This window comes from Podarcis erhardii, assembly GCF_964252035.2.
Source record: "Podarcis erhardii genome assembly, chromosome: 9".
Lineage (NCBI taxonomy): Eukaryota > Metazoa > Chordata > Lepidosauria > Squamata > Lacertidae > Podarcis > Podarcis erhardii.
Window position 1 is genome coordinate 79,782,753 of NC_138512.1, and position 14,433 is coordinate 79,797,185.

At 49.0% G+C, this 14,433-nt stretch overlaps 1 protein-coding gene across 1 annotated transcript in view; it reads right to left on the minus strand.

Moving 5' to 3' along the window:
- Positions 1-1,213: 1,213 nt before the first annotated feature.
- CYP26B1 (cytochrome P450 family 26 subfamily B member 1) overlaps positions 1,214-14,433 on the minus strand; it is a 32,097-nt gene continuing 18,877 nt past the window's right edge. Inside the window, exons 3-6 of the mRNA XM_081876991.1 lie at positions 10,776-11,051; positions 9,640-9,795; positions 7,281-7,562; positions 1,214-5,684 (exon numbers count right to left, since the gene is read on the minus strand). Of these exons, the coding sequence (XP_081733117.1) occupies positions 5,292-5,684; positions 7,281-7,562; positions 9,640-9,795; positions 10,776-11,051 (1,107 nt within the window). The 3' untranslated portion in view covers positions 1,214-5,291. The remainder of the gene's footprint in view (positions 5,685-7,280; positions 7,563-9,639; positions 9,796-10,775; positions 11,052-14,433) is intronic.

Genomic DNA, 14,433 nt, shown 5'->3' on the forward strand with positions numbered 1-14,433 from the left:
CTTCAAAAATCACCAAAGTTTTCAAAAACCTCAAAAAAGGCTACCACACCATGTGCTATGAGTTGCTCCTCAAAGTCAAGTCGCAACTGCACCCCCTGAATGCACCCTGGGTATTAACGGTTTTACAAAAAAGGAAACAAACTCGCAAGACATTTTCGTCTTGCAAAGCAAGCCCATAGGGAAATTCGTCTTGCGAAGCAACTCAAAAAATGAAAAACTCTTTCGTCTTGCAAGTTTTTCGTCTTACGAGGCATTCGTCTTGCGAGGTACCACTGTACATATCAGCAACCAATTCAGCAGTGCTGAAGACAGACTGTTTGTGGATATGCCTTTGGGTTTTCATGGGTCGTTATGGACCAGCCTCTGAAGAGACTCTGTATATGACCCAAGGTGGTCATCCTTGAACATGGAAACTTCAAAAGGGAAGTGGCTGTGTGGTTAAGTTACAAAGGCATCACTTGTGGATTGAACCAGCGCAATGGATTTTCATCCCACCCGTGTGTCTGTGTTTGTGTGTGTGTGTGTGTGTGTTTGTGTGTGTGTGTGTGTGTGTGTGTGTGTGTGTGTGTGTGTGTATGAATATCTACTGCTAATAAGGTAATTATCACTGTCTGGACTTGTCTGCATTTCATTACCTTCCAACATCACTGTTTACAGTTCCCATTCCCTACCTTCCATATATTTCTGCAACCTAGGAAAACACTTGATGCATCTGATGAGGTTGGACTGCAACCCACAGATACATTTGTGAGTCTTTAAGGTGCCACAAGACGACACAAGCACACTTCCTACCCCTCTGGGGATTCATTTCTGCTGTTTGTTCTTGTATCAGCCCATTCACTTCAGTTTTCATGGCTCTATTTAGCAGTATTGAATTTTACTGGCTTTTATTATGTATCAATGTTTTTTTTTTAAAAAAAAGTATAGCCAAATGTGGAAGCAGAGTAAAATCACCATGACTGGTAGCCACTGGCAGGCCTCTCCTCCATAAATCGGTCTAATTGTCTTTTAAAGCCCTCCAAGTTACTACTCATCGTTGCTTCTTGTGGGTGGGAGTTCCACAGTTTAACTCTGCTCTGCATAAAGAAGGCCTTTCCCTCATCTGACCTGAATCTTCCAGAATTCAGCTACATTGGGCACCCACAAGCTTCTAGCGTTGTGAGAGAGGAAGAACAACTGATTCAAGTTTGAAACAAAGGACAATAGTAAGGTCTGGAGATTCAACATTTTTTTATTATTACGGAAGTCTATAAAATAGCCACATTGATATTTTTTCCCCCTTATAAGATCACGAAATACACAACATCCATTTATTCAACACGTCACAGGGGCGGGTTTGCTGGGACGCCCCCAGTGAAATCGACGGGAGGCCCCACTCCAAGCAAAGCAGCAGGGCTCCCGGTTCTTTCAGCCGAGCGTTTGCAAGAGAAATGGAGATTCCAGGTAGACCAATCTCAATATTATATACACATGAAGAAACCACATGACACAAAGCACGTCTTCACACGTCACCGTGAAATACCCCTACCCAACAGGTGCTTATTTCTTTCAATATTAAGAAACGACAGACACAATATGAGCAATGGCAAGGGGGGAGTATCTCCTGCATATCCCTTAGGGAAAGGGCACTCCAACCATTCAGGACCATGGGGGTGGCACAGGAAAAGCCCACCCCCCTGCAACTCCTTCCATATTGGGCCACATGCAAATAAAACCATATTAATTGCTTTCTTTTCCCTTGCAGACAAGTTTTTTCTTTGTTGTTGTTTTACAATAAAGAAGGAGGCAGAGCAGGGGTGAGATATTCCATACTTTACTAAATAACAAATATTTTCTTTCTTACAAAAAAAGAAACAGGCGAACTTTTTTTATACTAAATATCTATTTTGAATTATAACAAAAATAGTACTTATAATAACAATAACAATAACAATAACAATAATAAGTTTATAAACTCAGACCAAAAAACAAAAACACCACGCCACCTTTGTGTATAAAATAATATAGCAAATTGGAACTGTGCCAGCAAATTAAAAAAAGACACACAAGACAAGACACATATTCTGAGACTCAAAAGTGCTTCATCCTGCAAACTGCAGTAACAATTTTAATATCTTTTCTTTTTTTTAGTCAAGTTATATTAGTTAGGAATGGTAAATCAAACAGGAGCTATCCTTGCCTAGATACAACGCACACGTATGCATATATATATAAAGTTTATAAATGTATGCCTCTTATATTTCTCCCCTCCCCCCCCATTATTTGTCCATCTTCTGGTGGGCTGTTCAACTTGCAGTGAGCATGTATTTTCCTCTGCTTCCCATCAGCGCATGTATTTTCATGCTCCACTTTCCTTGCCATGCCTGGGTCGACCACTGCCCCATCGCTGGCCCGCGCACCCTCTGCAAAGGATTGTGGGATTGTGGGATGCGCCCCTCAAAAGGGCAAGCGGCTTCACTGACTGCCCCCCCCAACAATGTTCCTGCTGCCAGCCCAGCAACCAGCCTCACAAGTTGCCCATCCAACACAAACCTCAGCACTTTTATATATCTGTGGATAGCATAGATCTGCTGTGTTGCGGGAGCAAACAGGTTGGGAAATCTTAGGGAGGGGGAAAGGGAAGCCAGAGCTGATCTGGTTAACGGAAACAAAGGGCTAAGGTGGATTTATCTTTAGAATCATAGAACGGTAGAGTTGGAAGGGACCAGAGGGTCATCTGGTCCAACCCCCTGCAATGCAGAAAGAAGAGTTTGGATTTGATATCCCGCCTTTCACTCCCTTTAAGGAGTCTCAAAGCGGCTAACATTCTCCTTTCCCTTCCTCCCCCACAACAAACACTCTGTGAGGTGAGTGGGGCTGCGAGATTTCAGAGAAGTGTGACTGGCCCAAGGTCACCCAGCAGCTGCAGGTGGAGGAGCAGAGACGCGAACCCGGTTCCCCAGATTACAAGTATACTGCTTTTAACCACTACACCACACTGGAATCTCAGCTAAAGCAGGGTTTGCAATCCTATTCCGTGACTTATGCCTCACCAGGAGTGAAAAAGAGGATGGAAGCAGAGCAGACCAGCCTTGTGCCCCCAAAATGCTTTGCCCCAAACTTCTGAAGGGCAGCGACAGCTCAAGTCAGGCCCTGAGCATGCAGTGGTTAATTTTTGGGTGGGGAAAGTGCCAGGGCTCAAGCCCGTCAAGGAAGTTATTTATTTGCCTATTTTTTCATTTATTTCTTACATTTATATACCACTTTTTCCTCCGTGGAGTTCCAGGCAGCCTGCATGGTTTGCCCCCTCCCACCATTTTGTCCCCAAAACAACCCTCTGAGGTGTGTTAGTCCAACCCACTAGATGGCAGCTAATGATTTGGCATTTGAATTGGCTTTGATAAAGGAATAATATTCCTTGCTTGCTTGCTTCCTGCAATCCACAAGTCCCGGGGGCTTTGAGAGTTTCCCTGCAAACTGGGCATGGCCTGAACTCCCTTGACTGGCCACAGCTAACCAGGGAGGACTGCTCAAAAGTATTTCAGCTGCACAGAAAGCGCCGCCAGAATTTACCCTGTTTCTCCACGGTTTGGAACTTTGCTTTCAGACATGACTGGTTCTGAACTCCCGCAACTGATGAGGAGCTTATGGGATCTGAGAGCCTGCAACACGTCAGAGCAACTACTTGGGTCAATAATAATATTATTATTTTTTCAAAAGCAAATACAACAACCTGGTGGTAAACATGGCTATCAATGTGGGCAACCATTGTTCTGAATTCAAAGGATGGCCCCAGAAATGTGGCTAATTGATTGGAAACCCATTTCCTTAAATAGAAATTTCCTTAAATAGATGGGGGGAACGAGGGATGGGGGCTTTCCCCATGGCAGGGTGTGTGAGAGTGTGTGGGTTCTCTCTCTTGCAAAGTAACGACAGTTTGGCTTAAGGGCGCAAGAGCACATTAAACACTCAACTGTGCCTAAGGGAAGTCTATGCAATGATCACCATGGCTTTGGGTTGGATGGTGGATGGCAGGATAGGACCAACAGAGGATTTCAACATGGGCGGCAGAGAATCAGCTCCAGAAAACCGTATTTTGCTCCTGAACCCCATTCTCAACATTTGTCACTGACCCTCGTCTTCATAGTTAGGAGGTGGCCACAGGCTTTGAAATTTGGCTGGTGATCAGAGAGTTTTGGTGCTCCCCAGACACAGAAAAGCTTCTTCTCAGGGGAGTCCACAGGTCAGTTCTTCAATATTACACTTCCACAGCAGTGATTTTAAAACAGGTGTCTTAAAATCAGCTGGAAGAACAGGCCAAGGAGTCTCAAATGCATGGACTCCAAAGTCCCCCCAAGCTCTGCTGAAGATGGGCTCCTAACTTATGCCTAAACCTCTGGATATTTTTTTTTAATCCATGTTCTTCCTCAGCCGTTTTTCTGACAACATCCCCACATGCGTCTTCAGCACACAAGGAGCTGAGCATCAATGTGGTATTGAGGCCCTGCGAGCATGAATACTAATGGTATAGCAGTTCCAACACCAGGCCCTGTTTAAGCTGACATCCTTGTACCTCCTGGAGCCATGGGGTGCAGCAAAGCCACCACTATGGCAACGCAAACAGGTATTCCTCCCACCAACACACAATACTGATTTTAGCCAGACCCCACGGAGGGCGTCCTCTTGGCCGCTCTCTCTAAAGAAAGCAAAAATAAAAAAAGATATTCCCCAAATGCTGTCGCAGGTCACTGACCAGTTTAACACTGATGCTTCAAAGGTCAGGATCCGCCAGAGGTCACTCGCTACCCCGACCCCGGCCAGGTAAGGCTTCTGACAGAAGGGCAGGACACCCAGACCTCAGGGGGCCAGCAAAAAGCAGGGGGTCCTGAACCCCGAGAAAGAGCAGCAGACAGCAGCAGCAGGAGCAGCGAGGAACATCTCCTTGCAACAGAAATGCTTCTGTTTCGGATTATATTTATATATTTATATATATTTATATATATGTGCATATATTAACATTTACGTACTGTTTATAGCCAAGACAATCCCCTTCTGCTTAGTCTTAAAACAAAACAAAACAAAACAAAACAGAATCCATCCAGCTGGTCTCCGCAACCTGTTCCCCGCCTGCCCTCCCCTCGCGCTAAGGCGCCACCGTCGTTTTGGCATATTCGTCAGAGAAGGCTTTGTCCAAGAGGTGTCAGGCGGCAGGTCTCCATCGTCCATGGCAAGCTGGGCTTTTCCCTTTCCATTCCTCCATTCTGGGGGCCCTCAACCTCCCCAACCAAGAGAAAGCAAACCGAGGGTCCGGTTTACACAGTGGCGCCCAGCATGGCTTCTGTCTCTGTCAAGATTTCGTTCTGGTTCGAGTCGAGTCCGAAAAACTTGACCTTGAGCCCGTCCACCGGGTGGACGACAGGCACCAGCGTGATGCGGGGGAAAGTTCTGGTGGCCAGCTCAAAGCGGCTGGTGCTGGCCAGCTCGATGGCCAGAGCCTTGAGGAACAGCTTGGCCAGGTGCTTGCCCAGACAGGTCCTTACGCCTCCGCCAAAAGGAAGGTAGTGGAACCTGCCGTCTTTGTCTTCCGTGCGGCCCTGGGCAAAGCGGTCGGGGTCAAACACGTCCACATCCTTGAAGACGGGAGCCGTGTCGTGAGTGTCCCGGATGCTGTACATGACGCTCCAGCCTTTGGGGATTTGGAAGCCCTGTGGAGAAGGAGGAGGAGGAGGAGGACAATTTAAATTCGGTTTGAATCTGTTTTCAGTTTACTGCAGAATAATAATAATAATAATAATAATAATAATAATAATAATAATAATAATAATACTTTATAGCCCTCCCATCTGGCTGGGTTTCCCCAGCCTCTCTGGGCAGCTCCCAGCAGAATATTAAAAGCACAATAAAACATCAAACATTAAAATCTTCCCTAAACAGGGCTGCCTTCAGATGTCTTCTAAAAGTCAGATAGTTGCTTATTTCCTTGACATCTGATAGGAGGGCGTTCCACGGGGTGGGTGCCACTACCGAGAAGGCCCTCTGCCTGGTTCTTTTGAATGATTTAGCATTTGTTCTTTTTTTTCCCACAAGACTTTTTTTTAGTTTTGCAAAGAAAGGGTACAAATAAACTAAAAGTTTATAATAATAATAATTTATTATTTATACCCTGCCCATCTGGCAGGGCTTCCCCAGCCACTCTGGGCAGCTTCCAAAGAAATATGAAAATACAATGATGAGATAAGAGACTTATTAACAGACTGGTTACAGTTTCACCAATTAAATGTCATATTTAAGATACATCAGGTGCCCCTTATGAAAAACCTCCAAGCAGGATCTGAGCCCATGAGCCCTCTCCCCCCCCCCCCCGGCTGTGGTCTCCAGCAATGGACATTTTAATATTGTATTTTAATCTTGTCTTTAACTTGTATTTTAATCATTTTTTTTTATACCTGGTGTTAGCCGCCCTGAGCCTGGTCTTGGCTGGGGAGGGCGGGATATATATACATATATATATATATATGTATATATATGAATGAGTTTGTTCATATATTTTCCCGGTAGTGATGTATGGAAGTGAGAGCTGGACCATAAAGAAGGCTGATTGCTGAAGAATTGATGCTTTTGAATTCTGGTGCTGGAGGAGACTCTGGAGAGTCCCATGGACTGCAAGAAGATCAAACCTCTCCATTCTTAAGGAAATCAGCCCTGAATGCTCACTGGAAGGACAGATCCTGAAGCTGAGGCTCCAAGACTTTGGCCACCTCATGAGAAGAGAAGACTCCCTGGATAAGACCCTGATGTTGGGAAAGATGGAGGGCACAAGGAGAAGGGGACGACAGAGGACGAGATGGTGGGACAGTGTTCTCAAAGCTACCAGCATGAGTTTGACCAAACTGCGGGAGGCAGTGGAAGACAGAAGTGCCTGGCGTGCTCTGGTCCAGGGGGTCACGAAGAGGCGGACATGACTAAACGACTAAACAACAACAACAACGAAATTATTCAGAAGCATCGCTGCCTCTGACGATGGAGGCAGAGCACAGCCCTCATGGCTGGGAACCAGATCACTTTATAGGGATCCCTTTAAGCTGCTGTGCATTTGGTGAATTTCCATTTCGGTAGGCGTGTCGCCTAGGGAGACCTTTGTGGAAAAGCAACAAGGGAAGCAAATCAATGCAGGCACCGTGTGCAAGGCGCTCTGCTCCATACAGAACTGAACTCCACGCCCCGTGCAGCAGATCTCCTGCCAGGCCCCTTCCTCACGCAGCGAGCCAGAGATGGGTTCTAAGGCAGGTCTCCATACTCACATCCAGCTCAAAGGTCTGCAGCACCGTCCGGTACCCTCCAGAGATGGGGGTGAAGAGCCGCAGGACCTCCTTGATGACGCAGTCCAGGTAGAGGAGGCTGCCGATGGTGTCGAGCTGGAGGGAGCCCTCGCAGAGGCACCCATTGTGAAGGATGCCTTTGCTCCTCAGCTCCTCCCGGAGCTTTTCCAGCACCCTGGGGTGCTTCAGGAGCTGCATGATCAGGGAGGTGCTGGCGCTGGCCGTAGTGGCATAGGCGGCAAAGATCAGCTCGAGGGTGCCGTCCTGAAAGGCAAAGAGAGACGTGTGTTATGGGTGAGAGAGTGAGAGAGAGCCAGCATGGTGTGGTCAGACCCATGGAGTCGTGGGTTCAAATCCCCATTCTGGCATTCTGGCGCCCCTGCATTATAGGAATGCTTTTGCACCAGGGAAGCAGCATGCTTGCCCTCTGGGGGGCTGGAGGGATTTTCATTCCCCTTATCAAAGTTTGCCTTGCCCCTTGGACCACTTTAGCCTGTGAAACTGGCACTCTTGAAGGCCCACATAATACCCGACCCACATTTGGGAAGCACTCAGTCTTGCAGTGTGGCAGCACCTAAACCCTGGAACTCCCTGCCTATTGAGACCAAGCAGGCAATTCATGTACTCTTTCTGCTGCCTGCTTAGACAAGGCTCCCCAGACATGTAAAATGTGGGTGCACATTTTTAGGTGAACGTTTCAATGAGTTGTTTTTACTGATTTTGTTCTCTTTGTAAACTGCTTTAAGGTGCCTTCCTTCCTTCCTTCCTTCCTTCCTTCCTTCCTTTCTTTCTTTCTTTCTTTCTTTCTTTCTTTTTACAGCCAAGCGGTGTATACATTTTTTAAAAAATAAATGAATCCTTTTAACTTCCCTTAAAGTTCCAACAGATTTTACACATTTTGATTGAGTGAGTGATTGACTGAATTTATTACTTGCCCTCCCTCCCAAAGGAACCCGGAGCAGGAAACACATCAGAAACAAAACAATGCGATAAAACCAATCACCAGATTGCCAGAAACAATCACCTAAATAAAAACGATTAAAAGCACGTGAGCCATTGTGGCTGATGCTGTTCAGCAGAGCAGCCATGAGACCACCAGCATCAAAAGCCCCTGAACTGAGCAGGGCTGAGATGAGCTCCACCCCACCCACCCACCCACTCAGGGCCTGTGACCCCCAACCTCCCCAGCCCCCCTGGAGGTGAGAAGCAGCAATGACAGCGACAGACAGCAGGGCATATCAAGAGCTGAACTGATGCGCAAAGCCAGACAAGGCGCAGGGCTTCCTCTCCTAAAGAAACCATTTCTCACGGTGGTAGTATAGGAGAGGGAAGCCCAGCCTGCTGCCTCCAGGTTCTTCAGATGAGAGCATGGCTGGTGTTGACTGGAGGCTGTTGTGACTTAGCATCCAAATGACCTAGAGGTCCCCAGTCTGGAGAAGGTTGGCCAAGTTGCTATGGGAAGGCAGAGGACCCTCGTACCTACAGGACCGCCTCTCCCGGTCTGCCCCATGGCGGACCTTAAGGTCCATAAAGAGCAACACCCTAGTGGCCCTGGGCCCTAAGGAAGTCAGATTAGCCTCAACCAGAGCCAGGGCCTTTTCAACACTGGCCCCAACTTGGTGGAACGCTCTGCCTCATGAGACCAGGGCCCTGCGGGATCTGATTTCTTTCCGCAGGGCCTGTAAGACAGAGTTGTTCTGCCTGGCCTTTGGCTTGGAATCAACTTGATCCCCTCCCCTCTTTTTCCTTTCTCTTTCTGTGATGGAACTCCTATTTGGGGACTTCCCTGGCTTTTTTCTGGCCCACGTAGGACCAGTCTGGATAGTTGACCTTGGTGAAGATTTGACGTTTTCATCCCCAAAAAAGTTTTTGATTTGAGTTCCTACTGAAATGAGGCTGTATTTTAATGTTACATTTTAATCTTGTTTCTATGTTGTATTTCAATCAATTGTTTTTATTTTTGGTGTTAGCCACCCTGAGCCCGGTCTTGGCTGGGGAGGGCGGGGTATAAATAAAAATTATTATTATTATTAGAGCAACATAGGCAGCTGCTTTATGCAGAGTCAGACCATTGCAACGCATCTACCTCAATATTGTCTACACTGACCGGCAGAAGCTCTCCAGGGTTCAAGGCAAGGTTCTCTCCCAACCTACCTAGAGCTACTTTTGAGGACTGAACCTGAATGCAGAGTTGATGCTCTGGCACTGAACTACAGCCCTTCCCCCCAACCATGTTGTTTCATTGCAAGAGAGGTCATGTTTATCCTGTGCAAGAACAAGAGCCCAGGGCTCCTTGCGGCCACCTCGGCTGCCTCTTCCCGGCCTCCCAGTCTCGACCCACCTTCAGTTCCTGCATGGTGAGCTCCTTGCCGTGTTCCTTGCCGCTTTCGATCAGGAGGTCCAGGGCGTCGGAGTAGTCCTTGCCCTGCGTATTCTGCAGCTTTTCCCGGATAGCTTTCTCCAAGCTCTTCTGCAACAGCTCTCGAGCACGGATTCCCTGGAGGAAAAAGGAGGAGGTTGGAACCCAGGCAGAGCTGCTGCCACAGAGCAAAGCCCACCTCCTGCACTCTTCTCACTCTCAACTCCAGCCTCTCCTGGAGCATCACAGAAGTATAGCAACCAGAGCTGTCTTTCCCATTGGTGTTAGTGGTTCGTTGCGCCAGGGCACCGGCCTCTCAGGGGCGCCCTAGTGAGTAGGGGAGCTGTGTGGCTTTGCCAGCAGCCTCCCCTTTCCCTGCATGCCTGCCAGTTGCGCCCCACCAACTATATGGCTGGTGAGCATGGAGCTTCCTTCCCAAGCCTCCTGAGGAAGCGAAGCGCCCTCCCAAGCCTCTGCAACTGCTAGAGATGGCCCTGCTCCTGGTCGTTGTCCTCCTCTTGCTTCCTGGCGAAAGGTGGTGAGCAGCCTTCTCAGGCTGCCTTCTTGGGCGCCCCGACGCCAGACAACATGTCTGCCAGCACATTTTCCTGCTTGATCACCGCCGCCATGCCGTGGATCAGGGTGGTGGGGGAAGCAGAGGACATTTTCCACCACCACCTCTCTTGTTTTGGAGTTGCCAGGGGGGCGCCGGGGGGATCTTTGCACCACAGCCCCGGATATGCTTAAGATGGCCCTGATAGCAACCCCAAAATCATCTGCTCCAGCCCCCTGCAATGCAGGAATCACAGCATCAGCAGGTGAAGCACTCAACACCTGCAGGGAGAGGGAGAGCAAACAGCCCAGCCGACCCTCCAAAATCAGAGCCATTTGGACATGCTCCAAGATGCTCTGAACACTACCTAATAGTGAGGTCAGTATATTCCCATGCTATGTACTCTGCCTGGTGACAGCTCTCCGGGGTCTTGGGCACAGAGACAGCTCCCCTTCCCATCGCCTGCTTAACTGGTCACTTTCATCCCAAGGATCGAACCCAGTGCCTTCTGTAGGCCATGGTGTTCTTCTTCCAAGCCACTTCTCCTGACCAAGACATCTCTTACCTTCCGGTAACCGCTAAAAGGCAGGTCCACAGGCAAGGAGAAGACATTCTCCATGAACTGCTGGTAGACCTCAAAGAGCTGGCTGAGGTCTTCGTCCGGGATCCGGAAGCCCAGCAAGACCCGGATGGCCATGCGGAAGGTGAGCTGCTGGGCTTCGTAGTAGACATTGATGGGATCCGGGTTGCTGCTCCATGCCCTCAAGGTGTCCTGGATCACCAGCTGGATCTTGGGCAGGTAGCTCTCCAGGGCTTCATGGCTGAAGATTTTGGAGAAGACCTGAAATGGAAGGGACAGGTATATCAGGAAAACACCAGGGAAAACTTTCTCATAGTTCGACAGTGGAACAGACATTGTTCCTTGGCTGCCATTGGGCACAGGCAGGAATCACTGGCCCAGTTACACAGCTCCCCTACAAAGGAAGGTTGCAGGGTTTGGGCAAAGGCAAGTAGGAGGCAACGTTGGAGAAGTTCGCAAAATTATGCGCAGCATGGGAAATGTGGATAGAGAAAAAATGCTTTCTCCCTCTCTCCTAACTCTTGGACTCATGGATGGCCAATGAAGTTGACAGATTCAGGAGGGACAAAAGAAAGTCCTTCTTCACTCAGTGCCAAGTTAATCTATGGAACTCTCTCCCACAGGATGCCTTTGAAAAAGAATTAGAGAAATTCATGGAGGAGAGGTCTATGGATGGTCACTAGCCACAATGGCGATGTTCTGCCTTCACAGTTGGCAGCAGCAATAATGCTTCTGAATACCAGAGCCCTGGCACAGCGAAATGTCTTGGTCCAGCCTGGCCACCCCTGGCCGAGGGTTTCATTGGGAAGGAGTGGAGGGAATGGCATTGATGACCCAGATATCTGAACACCAAGAAAGGATGGATAAGATACTTCTTCACATAGCACAAACTATGGAACTTGCATGAAGACATCAGAAGAGCATCTGCTGGGCCAGCTCAAGGCCCATGGAGCCCAGGATCCTGTTCTCAGAGCAGCCAAATAAATGCCAGTGGGAAGCCAGGGAGCAGAACATAAGCCCAAGAGCAGGATTCTCTCCTCGCATGGATCCAGCAAATGATACTCAGAAGCCTTGCTGCCTCCAACTGTGGAGGGCAGAGCACAGCCATCTTGGCTAGGAGCCATCAACAGACATCTCCTTCTAAAGATGGCTTTAAAAGAGGATTTGACAAGCTCATGGAGGCCATCAGTGGTTCCTAGGCATGATAGTTATGCTCTGTCTCCACAGCAATGCTTCTGAAGACCAGTCGCTGGAAGCCACAGGAGGCGAGTATGTTGTGTGTTCCTCTTGTGCGTGGATACTGCTTGTGGGTTTCCGCTTGGGTCATCTGGTTGGCCTTTGTGAGAAGAGGATGCTGGACTCAATAATAATAATAATAATTTTATTTATACCCCGCCCTCCCCAGCCAAGACCGTTTCAGGGCGGCTAACACCAAATATAAAAATAATTGATTGAAATACAACTTAAAAACAAGATTAAAATGCAACATTAAAATGCAGCCTCATTTCAGTAGAAACTCAAATCAAAAACTTTTTTGGGGATGAAAACGTCAAATCTTCACCAAGGCCAACTATCCAGACTGGTCCTACGTGGGCCAGAAAAAAGCCAGGGAAGTCCCCAAATAGGAGTTCCATCATAGAAGGAGAAAGGAAAAAGGAAAGAGGGGGAGGGGATCAAGTTGATTCCAAGCCAAAGGCCAGGCAGAACAACTCTGTCTTACAGGCCCTGCAGAAAGAAATCAGATCCTGCAGGGCCCTGGTCTCATGAGGCAGAGCGTTCCACCAGGCCGGGGCCAGTGTTGAAAAGGTCCTGGCTCTGGTTGAGGCTCATCTGACTTCCTCAGGGCCCGGGACCTCTAGGGTGTTGCTATTTATGGACCTTAAGGGCCATTGGCCTGATCCTGCAGGCTCCTCTGATCTCCTTCAAGGCTCCCATGGCCTCTCTCTTGCAGCCAGCAGCCTCTCCTGATATTTATGTTCTGCCCTGCGTTGCCTCTCTCGCCCTCCCTCCTCCCTGAATCCTGGGCGGAAGGGGAATGTTTGCTTACTTTTTATTAACTGACATGTGCGACGCTGCTGCCGCCACCACCGTGATCTGGGCCCCCCAGCTCCAGTAGCAGCGGGGAGCACGCGCCAAGGTAAAGCTCAGGCGGTCCTGTGCGATGCAGCCGTCTCCAGGAATCTGGCTCGTGTCAAGGAGGACTTGCGAGGTGGGGGGTTGGAGATTTGGGAAGGCAGAGAAAGCAAGGACCTCTCCGCTTGCAGGGCTGGAGAGATCCTTGCTCCAAGAGCCTCGCTTTGCAAGCTGTGCGGGAGAGAGAACTCCCTCCCCGAGCCAGGCACACAGATCTGTTCAGCCACTGGGATCTGCCCAGGAAAAGGAACTGTTTCTTGGACGCAGCTCTGCCCTGCCACGGCACGGGGCGCCTTCTCTTCTGGTTTTGTTTAGTCAAATAACAGCCCCCGTTTTTTAATGGCCTTTGCCTCAGCGCCAACAATGCCTGCTTCATAAGGAGGGCTAAGCCTGACTCGCTACGCATTCCTAGGTGGGATGGGCGCAACACCAGATTTAGGGCAGTCTGGGGACGCCAAGCCCAGGGGGCAGTAAATAATAATATATTTATACAGGTACCTACTGTGAAGATCCTTACACTCGGGTTGCAAACGTGATCCATGCGGGATGCACATTCGCAACCTGCAGCGGCGCATCTGTGCACACACAGGTTGCAATTCAGTGCTTCTGCACATGCGCGGCCGTTGAAACCCAGAAGTAACCCGTTCTGGTAACTTCCAGATTTCGGTGGTCCATAACCCAAAAAAACACAACCTGAAGCATCTGTAACCTGAGGTATGACTATATTGTGAATGTGAACATAAATATTTGGGGGGCGTCAAATTCTGTCCTCACTTAGGGGTCTATAATACCCAAGTCCTGGTGGGAGGCATAAGCTTCCCTGCATTAGAAATGAACAAACAGTGAAATGGAGTCTGTTCTGGGATCTGAGGCCAGAGTTTGACCTTCTCCAAAAGGGACACCCAATGTCCCACCAGCAGGATCAGAGCTCAGGAGCCCTCTCTCCTCCTGCTGAGCTTTCCAGCAACAGCTTTTCAGAAACATCGCTGCCTTTGGCTGTGGAGAGGGGACAGGAACAGATGGTGGCCTAGGTGGGCCTGATCCAGCAGCCTCTTACGGTCTCCCTGTAGGAAAGGAAGCCTGCCAAGAGGGAAGGCAAAGAGGTGCAGGTGGTCAGCCACATTTCTGCTTCCTCTTTTTATTTACTTCCAATATTTATATACCACCTAATGGCAGAAGTCCTCTGGGTAGCTCAGCAGGGAAATGGAACCCCGTGAGAGGTCTGGGCTGCACTGCATACAGAGTCAGACCATTGGGTCCACCTGCTCAGGATCACGGGCTCTGACTGGGATTTCAGGCAGGGAGGGTCTCCCAGACCTATGTGGAGAGGCAGGCAGGGATTGTACCTGCGGTATCCTGCTTTCCAGGCAGATGCTGACTACTGAGCCTGTCCCCTAACAGGGTCCTTCCCCTCTCAGCAGATCGGGGTAAAAATGGCGGCGGTGCCAGAGTCCCCCCTCTCCCTCTGTCTGCCTCCAACCCCCTTGCAGGGCTCTGAAAAACCATCCCA